At 38.4% G+C, this 10,815-nt stretch overlaps 1 protein-coding gene across 1 annotated transcript in view; it reads left to right on the top strand.

Annotated features, from left to right (window-relative positions):
* Nucleotides 1-5: 5 nt before the first annotated feature.
* Nucleotides 6-10,815, top strand: part of QRSL1 (glutaminyl-tRNA amidotransferase subunit QRSL1) — a gene marked incomplete at its 5' end in the record, with an annotated part of 13,701 nt that continues 2,891 nt past the window's right edge. Inside the window, 8 exons of the mRNA XM_035888678.1 lie at nt 6-228; nt 1,394-1,492; nt 2,973-3,069; nt 5,012-5,188; nt 7,411-7,586; nt 7,698-7,810; nt 9,354-9,546; nt 9,934-10,051. Coding sequence (XP_035744571.1) covers nt 6-228; nt 1,394-1,492; nt 2,973-3,069; nt 5,012-5,188; nt 7,411-7,586; nt 7,698-7,810; nt 9,354-9,546; nt 9,934-10,051 — 1,196 coding nt within the window. The remainder of the gene's footprint in view (nt 229-1,393; nt 1,493-2,972; nt 3,070-5,011; nt 5,189-7,410; nt 7,587-7,697; nt 7,811-9,353; nt 9,547-9,933; nt 10,052-10,815) is intronic.

The raw sequence follows: 10,815 nt of genomic DNA, 5'->3' as shown, positions 1-10,815 counted from the left end.
TTACCCCCTTAACGCCCCGGAGCGGGCCCTGCCACCCGGCTGCCGCGAAAGGGGGCTTGCGCTTCCAGGTGTCGGCGGCGTTGAAGGAAGGACATGTCACTCCGACGGAGCTCTGCCAGAGGTGCCTTTCCCTCATCAAAAGCACCAAGTTTCTTAACGCTTACATCACCGTAGCGGAAGAAACTGCTTTGAAGCAGGCTGAAGAATCAGAGGAAAGATACAGAAGAGGTATGTTTGCTCGTACTCGGTATTTAGTCCTTAAAAAGCTGTCGCAGAGGAGCTCTTGTGCTGGATGAAGCATGCTTTCTTTTTAAAGGAGGTGTGTGCCCTACTTGTTTGACCTACTAGGGGACGGAGGCTTGCGGTCAAGGCTTCTGTGGGTGCGTGCCCGTGGGTGTACGCTTGGCATCTTGGCGGGGTATTCAGATCAAAAATCAGAAGCAAAACCTGGACCGCGCCAGGCGCTGCAGACTAAATAGGCTGTGTGCTTCGTGAGCAGCGCTGCTACTGGTTGCCTCTTCTTGCCCTCAGCAGTTCGTTTCGAATTGGTAGCCACCAGTTACCAGGCGAACAGGAAGGTGCAGTGGTCTTTTGCAGGTCTTCTGGCTGGGGTAGACAAACACCTGGCTTAGCCTATCAGGTTTTCAGTTAATAAAGCAAATGAAAATAAAGCGAGTTTGTTAATTGCAGTTATTGGTTGGTGAACAGGACGGCGCCCGGTCTTGTTATCTGCAGCATTTAGAGGCTGACCATCCTCATTTTCCTTTGCATTTACCAGAAGACGGAGAAAGGGAAATTGTCCCCTAACAGGGTACTTCTTTTCCTTTCTGGGTGACACTTGCTGTCCTCTAGCAGCTTAGGAAACTTGTGCTGGCTGCAGGGTGTTTTGCTTCCTGACATAAGCTTTTTGATTTATTTTTTTTGCTGGATGGTGGATAATTGATCACTTAGGGCAGATTTTCTCTGCTTCAGTAATTTTTTATTTTTTTTTTTATTACATCTACTGTGTATGTCAGGTGGGCAGAATTTATGGCTTCCAGCCTAGGGATGAAGTAGATTTAGGCAGCACCTATGGCTGAAATAAGCATTACATGGTCACATTTGAAGAGGTGGGCACTCCTTTGGGATGGCCATCCTGTATGAAAGCAGCTGCCTTGTGGGCTTAGACAAATTTGCAGAGCTCTGGTTTGGGCAGAATGCTCAATGCTAGAATTAGAATAGAAGGTGGTTCTTGAAAGTGTAACAGACAACGATCAAATGCTAAGTGGATAGCATTCTTCTCCCAGAAAATACCCAAGGGGATGCATAAAATAAACTGTAATTGATAAGAAGACTATACGTATAGCACACTTTGCTTTAATCTCTGCTGTTTTCACAATAATTCCTAATGCAGGTCAGCCGCTGGGTGTTTTAGATGGAATTCCTATTGCAGTAAAAGACAACTTTAATACAGCTGGCATTGAGACAACATGTGCATCAAACATGCTAAAAGGTACAGTAGAGCTTTTAAAGTAAAATCAGATCTCATTTCAGAGCTCTTGCTCCCCTCTTTAGAGGGTTTACAGAAATCTAAATATTTTCAAAAAAGTGAGCTGAAATCATTTGGGAAGATACCTGATTTCTTCTGCCAAGCTCGTCTGATATTACAGATGCATCTTTTTCTTGTGTAAGCACATTATCTCTTTTATTCATATGCTTTTAACAACATAGTGTTTATTCTAGCCTATTTACTAAAATAGAGTTGTTGTATCGTTTGCATTTTGCTTCACATTAGTTTTAGGTCTACAGGAGAGCGGTCTGCTCTGTCTAGCAAAATCCAAAGATGGTCTTTTTTTTTTTTATTATTTTTTTTTTTTGTTCTGCTGATAATTATTTTTTTTTTTTTTTTTTTTTTTTGTTCTGCTGATAATTGTAGACTTAGGTAGTTTTTTCATATGGCTGTAGAAAGAGTAGACATTAACAACTCTTTTCTCTATATTCCTGATACACAAACGTGTTCTATAGAGCTTTTCTAGTTTTTTGAAATTTCCTAAGCTCATTGTTTCTGTTACCACGCCATGAACATTTGCAAGGTGTTGGAATGTTTCCATAGTAAAAGCAAAAGTCAAAAATATTTCTTATATGTGTTTTATTCTTCACAAAGTAAAACTGAAAAGTTTTGTGGAAGATAGCTCAAGTAAATTAACAGAATCCATATCTGTTAAGGGGTTTTTTTTACTAGCAGAAGAACCAAATATGACTTTACCATTTTAAAAGTGTTACATTATCTGAGATGCTTTTTCTTAAAGCACATTCTGAGACCCTTTACGATTGATTGCAATGTCATGGCTGAGAGTATTATGAGTGATGTTGTCCTTGTTCCCGTTGCGGGGGGGGATGGTGAAACCCCTGTCAACATTCACAAAGGGAACTGGTTGCTACGTAGGGCTTCATGTAAGTGTCATAGTTCTCATCCTAGTTTATCTAAGGTTGGAGTGGTTAAGGGTGCACGTTTGATCACAGGATAGCCAGTTAGTATTTCAGCTTGTGGTTAACCGTGTTCTCCTTTATCTCACAGTAATGGGCGATAATTCAAGATGGCTTAGTGCCTTTCTGTAAAGAGCCGTTTCGTCTTTCTTCTTATTTTAGACAGTTCCTGCAAATTGGCTGATTGCAGTAATTTGCTACCCTTCTGGTAACTTGTGTATGTGAAGTCTTAGCTCCACACGGTACAAATGTATACTACAGAATTACTGGTTTGTAAGTTGTGGAGGAAAAAAAGACGTTGCAAACAAAACAGCATTTGAGTTACTTTTGCTAAATTTTGGAATTTACTCAGTTTATCTTGAAGCAAAATTTTGGTGCGGTGAACTGACAATTCTTATGTATACACTTACAAGTAACAACTTTGAAGTGTTCAAAGTAGCCACTTCTAAAAATCAGCTGTGTCTCATGTCTCACCAATCACTCTTAATTGTTCTGATTGTTTGCAGGTTATATTTCTCCTTACAATGCTACAGTAGTTCAGAAATTACTGGATCAGGGAGCTGTGCTTTTAGGAAAAACAAACCTAGATGAATTTGCAATGGGGTGAGTGATGTTTATTTTTTTTTTTAATGTGTGATTGCACATTAAAGAGAATATACACTATCTGTTCCGATCTACCTGTAATCCTTAACTCCTTTTTTAATGTGTGATTGCACATTAAAGAGAATACAGGTAGATCGGAACAGATAGTGTATAATCCTTAACGCATCTTTCTGTGAGGTTAGAAAATAAAGGATACTTGCCCCTGAAGACTATATAGAGTTGCATGAATTTCTCCCTGAGCATTTGTACTGTTGTGTAAATGACATAAATGCTGAGTTTTATGAACATAGTGTTTGACTATAGCTGTGTTTGAGGGGGAGGAAGCGGTACAGCCTTTGCAGAAGGCCAACGACAAGCAGACTTCTTCCAGATCCGATAGTGTGTTAGTAGAATTGGTTACAGCACCAGTTAATTGCTGCCTTTTTCTCTCTCCTTACTGGTGGTTTTTGCCCTTAGCTAATTATCATGCCCCCGGTGGCAGTCACTGCCTTTGCTGGTCAGCCACTAGAGTAATTTATATGAGTACTCCCTGCTTTGCTGCAAACAGGCTAATCTAGAGCAACACTTTAAAACGCCTAAGCTAATGTTGGTGACTTTTTGTCAGGAGCAGGTTGGAAAATGCTCTCACAAATTGATTCTCCAGCAAATCAGCAAAGGCAGCCAAGCTATAGCAGGGAATAGCACTATGCCATTAGGGATGGGAGTCTGTCACCACAGCTGCTGGGTCTGAAAAGGAATGTCTGGGACTTTAGTTACCTATGACAAACAGTAAGTGTTGTGTTTTGGTTTTCTTTTACCTAAACTGAAGACAGAGGTTTGATTGGGAATGCACGTGGATGGAGTGGAAATACTTTGTATTGTTTTGAATAAAGTAATTTCTGTGTCAAAAGAGACACTCTTTAGAGGAAGAGCAGGGAAAAAGCATGGAAGGAACCTGGTTGTGCAGTATTACAAGTGGTCTAAGCTTATTAAAGCAGAGGATACTCCTAAAGAGGCTTACCCCACCACTGGCCTCTTAGGAAGAGCAGGGAAAAAGCATGGAAGGAACCTGATTGTGCAGTATTACAAGTGGTCTAAGCTCATTAAAGCAGAGGATACTCCTAGAGGCTTACCCCACCACTGGCCTCTCGTCCCTGGTCTGTGCGTTTGCCTGGTCTCTTATGCTAGCAGCAGCACAGCTGCATCATGAGCTTGATCAGGGAGCTGATCCAGCTCAAAAGTAATGATGTCTCAATAAGGTTAGTTTTCAACAGCTGTGTCAGCTGCCCACTCTGATGATTTGGCTAATGACACTGGCACCCTGGAGTCAGAGGGAACATGGGGTGGAGGTTGCGAGGAAGAAGGAAAGTACCCACTTCTGGTGGCAGCTCACACTTAGATGACCACAAGCTGACTGAAAACAGTTTCTCAGAAGCCACTCTGAACCAGCAAACTGTGGTCCCAGGAGAGAACTACAGAGTGAGTAATAGTGTGTTATTTACAGAGAAGTGCTTGTTCCTGCTATTGCGGGGCTTTTCCCCCCCTTCTAGCAACATGGTTTTCCACAAGACTGTGGTCATCTTCTTTTGCCTTTTCCAAATGCAGTGTTAGGCAACCAGAATACCTTTGTTTTGAAGCAGAGGTGCAACTTTACTGTTACATAGCTTAAATCAGTTTTATATTTTTGTAATTACATTCTTTTCAGTGGCATTAGCAGTGATTAGAAAGAGGTACGAGTTCTGGTTCTGTGTCAGAAAAGCATGGAGATCTATAAACTTTACAATTCTGTGTAACATTCTTGAAGTTGACTGCATGAGGATTTACATACACCAGTCTTTTTGTGTTGAAATTCAATTTGCTAGGATGAAGGATGAAGAATTGGTTAAAGAAAAAGCAACAATTTAGTGAATGTAGTGTGTCATCTGTCACTTCTGTCTGTATTTGCCCTGTCTGACTATCTTAGATCTGGGAGTACGGATGGGGTATTTGGACCAGTCAGAAATCCTTGGAGTTATTCAAGACAGTACAAGGAAAAATCTGTCCCAAAATCCCATTCTGAGGATGAAGAGTCCAACTGGGTAATAACGGGAGGGAGTTCAGGAGGCAGCGCGGCTGCTGTGTCATCTTTCACATGTTTTGCGTAAGAGGCTTTTTAAAATTGTTTTTCTTATTAAATGTCTCAAAAATATGTTAAAGGTTTTAATTTTATAATTTTCTCATAATCTAGTTTGAAATGGGAGGGTCATTTGCACTAGCATGCAAGAATGTATTTCAGCATCCCTAGTTTATTCATGGCATATCATGAAGCCAGAATGAATCCATGTAGGCAAATTTAGGCTTATTCATTTCACGGGCTGTTCAGCGTATTGATATGACCATTTCACACTGTGTGAAATAAACTGTCATTCTTCACTGCCATTGTAATTTTTATTGTTATTCCCATATACTCTCTTAAAATTAACATGGGATTTGTGACATATCCTCTTCCTCAGTAAGTGCGTTACACAAATACGTGCTGAAAATGTAATTCAACAAATAAGGACATCCCTTCATTTGTAACAATATAATAATCTTTCCTCCCCTCCTTTCTTTTTGTAGCAGAGTTATGTAGTAATACATGAGATTTGGGATCTAAAAGCTTTCAAATCCGTGACTTAACAAAAGGATTCACAGATACTTAAAAACTTGTCTGTTTTAAAAAGTTAGAAGACGGTTTTAGTCTGGATTTTTTTTTTTTTTACAGTAACTATTATCTGCATGGAATAGCAACGCACTATTTAACAAATCAGTTCGCAATACTATCTTCCCCATCCAACTGTTAAAAGAAATCTGATCCTTAAAACTTTACACCTTTCATTTCATGCAATTTTTAGAGCTACATAGTGGAGCATATTTTACAGAAGATTATTTTAACTGGAAGGTGTTTAAGAATGCTCTTTAGTTACTGTGTCCTTGTGTCTGCATAGACTGTATTATAAGCATCTTTTATTGTTAAAATATTGTTTGCTAATGTTGATTACAGCTTTTTAAAAAAAAAAAACTATATTTTTATATCCAAAACACAATTTATTTTATGATTTTTTAAATGATACCTCTCTTCATCTCATTGCCCTGTGCCAGGATGTAGTCTACTCGATGTTTTAATACTGTTGAAACTGAACTCAGTGCAGTCATTCCCAAGAACTGCTGGTCCTTGTCCTGAGCCAGAATGGGATGATCCTGATAGGGTCTGGCACCTTCTCTTATGTTGCTGGGCATGCTGAACTCCTATTTTGCCTCTGCTCAGCACTTTGTCAGATCAGGGAGATTTTTTTGGCCAGCTATTCTATTGCCTATAATCTATTCTATATCTACTCTATTATTTTTTTCAAGCATCAGGAATGCTGCCAGTATTTGTCTTTTCAATTTGAGATTTTTGATTTTTATTTCGATGTATAGAAATGCTACAAAATTGAGGATGTTTTATATAAAACACAGAAGCTTTGAAAAAATTCCACTTCAACAAAGTCAATTGAATTGGTTCAGCCATCTCAGAAACAGATGCCTATGGGACAAGTCACATATCCACTTCAATAAAAATTGTACCTCATTCTGAAGTTTAATTTACTTTTAGCAAAGATTTGGATGAAAGCTGTTTTATTTTTTAAATGGTGCTTGAGTTAAAATTGTTAAAAACAAGAGAAGAGCAGGTTTCGTTTCAATATGAATTTCCAATTCCATTACAGTTTTTTAAATAAAAATTTCAGTTTAGAAAGAACAAGGTTTCACCTGTGAAAGAACAAAAAAAAGAAATCAACTTAAAAAAAAATTTTTTTAAGTGTCCTAAAATTGCATCTAAGCTACTGTAAGCTGGGAGTTCTCATGCTATGCTGTGTAGGTTTGGAAACAGGAGAAACATCCTAGACTTTGAAAAGTATGCCCTCTTATTAGCAGCAAGAAGTATACTGGAAGATTCTGCTTCATAGTGTATTGGCTACTGAATAAATAAGATATCACTGTCTGAAAATCGTATGCTAAATCCTGAGCCATATCTTTCAGAGTGCACAGAGCTGGAACAGGCTAATAGAGAAGGTGGAAGTAGGTATGTAGGGCCATATTCAGCTGGCCTAAATTCTACCTATCTACCTTTGCCTTGTGAACTGGGCTCTCCTGATGGCTAATTCAGAGACCTTAAGAAAAATAAGAGAAGAGGTGAAAAATAGCAGACATAGGGAACAGACTGCAATTCAGGCTGTGTGATTATGACTTGTAATCTGCAAGAATTCACACATTTTTTTGTCTCTGCATCCTAAAGCTATACACTTTTATTATTTGGAAATGTTCTGAATTATTTTACTAATGATAATCCTTTTGAAACCATAGAGCCTTAGGGTCAGACACAGGAGGATCTACCCGAAACCCTGCTGCTCACTGTGGTGTAGTAGGTTTAAAGCCAACATATGGACTGATCTCTCGCCATGGTCTCATTCCTCTAGTGAACTCCATGGATGTGCCAGGAATCTTAACCAGATGTGTGGATGACGCAGCAGTTGTATTAGGTATTACTACTACATATGTTGTTGTATCTTTGTTTACAACATTGTCTCAAAACAAATTGAATTCTGGCTACCCAATGTACATTTTCCTTTTCTTCATGTGTCATGTTTCAGGTTCACTTGCTGGACATGATCCTAAAGACTCTACCACAGTTCAGGACAACTTTAAGCCATTTGAACTACCCGATTTGACTGATGTCAGCAAGCTCTCGATAGGAATTCCAAAGGTAATATTTAAATCCTGTCAGCAGTTGTGGACAGGAACAGCAAATAGGACACCTAACAAAAAAATATTTGTGTCTTGCCCACCACTTCCCAGTCTCTCATGATTTAAAACAGTGAAACAGTATGAGCAGCTCCTGGAAAACAGCAGTATGTGCTTTGTTGCCTGTGCAGGTGATTAGGAGTTAAGCATATGCTAATGCTTCATCTGAAACATTTTGTTGTTGTTGTGTGAAGCATTGTTGGGAAATTCCGTGGGGAAACTTGGAACTTCAATTCTTGGTTCTCTCTGTTGCTCTTTCATCAGTCACCTTTATAATCTCAAACTAGTTGCTCTTACTGCCTTATCACACAGTGAGGCTGGTGCTGGTTTGTGCAGTGCTTTGAGATACTCGGCTAAATGGTACTGTTAATACAAAGCAGAATTTTAAAGGCAGTTGAGTGGCACAAGGGGCTGTGATTTGCAGAGCTCTAACAAGGACTGAAAGACGACTGTAATCTGGCTTCGGACGTATGCAATTCAGTCATGTTTGTAACTATAAGGATACTTGCAATTTAGGCACAATGTTTGGGGCTTCAGCCTATTTTTAATTTAGTAAAGGCTCTGCCTTCAAAGACTCATTGAGAATAACATTTATTGGTTTGATTCTCAGTATTTGAACCTGTGCTAGAACAGGTATACTAAAAGATTTAATTTGGTAAACAGAGATGTCCACTGACCAGTTATTCAGGATCTGTGAAATGCAAAAATTGTATGCCTAGAAAATTCATTAGCTGCATACTGTTTAGATTTTGTTAAGTCTAAACTACTGGTACTGATTAATTATTCATATCCTTTGGACAGTTGTTTTCTACTGCTACAGATACTCCTAAACAGATAAATGCATGTATTAAACATGGGTCATACCTACTCAGAAATCAGACAGTATTGTGACCCTGATATTGTGAGTTAGAACTAAAGCAAGTATCTTCAAAAATAGAGAATTTTAATAGAATATCTTTAACTTAGCCCTTAAACAGGAATGTAGCTTATCTAAGTCTTCTCCCAAGCCCTTGATTGTAGTTCTTCTTTGGTGGGTTGTTTTGTTTGTTTCACTGAGGCATGTCAGTTGCCACTGATATACTGTGGCTATAATTTCTTTTTATCTTTCCTACTCATAGCAGCCCTAGTATTAGGATTTAAACCTGAAGAGTTTCTACCCGTGAACTGCAGAGCAGTACAGTGCAGTCTCCATGAATAGACAAATATGTGGATAACTGGGCAATTTCTCCTTCAGAAGAAATCTGCTGAAATTCCACAGTCTGCGATATGTGGGTTGATCCTAGTGAGATGACCATAATATTCTTAAGAAGACTGAATCCTGTTAATTTAATACTGCTTGATTGTATAATACTTAGTAGATGCAGGAAGCTTTAATAAGCACTATAAATCATACAGTGGTGAGGAAATGGTTTCAATGTATTTTTAGCAAGGGGTATTTGCATTTTGGTTGCCGTTAAAAGTAAACCATTATGTAAAATCACTCCCTTTCTTTGTTTTTGTCTAAGGAATATCATGCACCAGGGCTTTCTAGTGAAATTGTGGCGCTCTGGTCAAAGGCTACAGACCTCTTCAAGAATGCAGGTGCTAAAGTAATTGAAGTGAGTCTACCACACACTCGTTACTCAATTGTCTGCTATCATGTGCTGTGCACAGCAGAAGTGGCATCAAATATGGCCAGGTTTGATGGACTGGAATATGGTAAGGCCTTTGAAAAAACTTCTTTCTCAGACAATAGAAACATTGCTGGATGCCTTTAAAAAGTATTAGTTTTAATAGATAAGCTTTTCGTGGTTGAATGCTTGCTGTTATTTCTCAAAGATGGAATAGAGTGAAACCCCTGTCCAAATAAAAATAAGTAAATAAGTACATATTTTAATATATTTCACTTCTAGACATGTGAGTGGGCTTAAAATCTGTTTAATATTTCTATAATAAAACAGGAATATTCTTTGTTTTTCTAGAATAGTAGCATGTCAGACTGCAGCAAGCAGTGGCCTGTTGTATTACTATGTATAACATTGCCTTATGTTGTTAAATCTTAAGGATTACAAAAAGCATTAATTCCAAATTGCTTTTTCTTTTCAGGACACCGTTCTGACATGAACAAGTCCACAGAAAGTATGTATTCTGCAACACGACGAGAAGGCTTTAATGATGTTGTAAGAGGAAGAATTCTATCAGGAAACTATTTCTTGTTGAAACAGTAAGCAGAACATCTTGAAACTCAAATTTGCCAAGTTAACAATTTCTTAAGCAAATGATGATTAATTGTTCACCATGACACGAAAGAAAAATCATCCTTACAATAGTAGCTACTTGTATTATTATTGCTTTAGCTATATAATAACTAGGGAACTGTTAATAATGAATGAAAATGTTTTCCCGTAGTCTTATCGGTGAGCCTCCTGAATTAAATGAGTAAAACAACTTAGTTTGTTTTTGTTTTTTGTTTTTCCCCTACCAGAGTATTACTGGCACCCATTAGTTAAATTAAGCAAAAACCTATCCCATGGTATGACATCAAAATCATACTGAAGCCATTACTGTTGTAGTGTTAAAAGTTCTGTAGCTGTTAGTCTCATTAAAACTGCATGGAAGAACTGCTGGTGCATTCTAGTGAGGTCTTCTAGAGAAAGGCAGAGGATACAGCAATTAAATTAACTATAGCTCTTTGCCTCAGTGTACAGGGAAAGGAAGGCAAAGGTACTGAACTGATGTCTTTACAGAACACAGGTTTTTATCCAGCTCATGCAGAGGAGCTTGCGCATGGATCAATTTGACTTTTTTTCTTAGTTTTCAATCCTTATCCAGCAGTCCTAATTTATGTTTGTAAAAGTGCTGTTTTTCTCTGTCTTAATTTGTTCAGATACTAACAGAAATGTTAGTCGTGTACTCAGTCTCAAAACAAGTGCGTTACAGAAGGAGCTCTGTCAGCCAGTGTTCATCAGATGTGACTTAGCTGCTCTC

The sequence above is a fragment of the Egretta garzetta genome, unplaced genomic scaffold (assembly GCF_000687185.1).
Source record: "Egretta garzetta isolate BGI_Z169 unplaced genomic scaffold, ASM68718v1 scaffold10, whole genome shotgun sequence".
Taxonomy (NCBI): Eukaryota; Metazoa; Chordata; class Aves; order Pelecaniformes; family Ardeidae; genus Egretta; species Egretta garzetta.
This window is presented reverse-complemented; position numbering and strand designations above follow the sequence as displayed.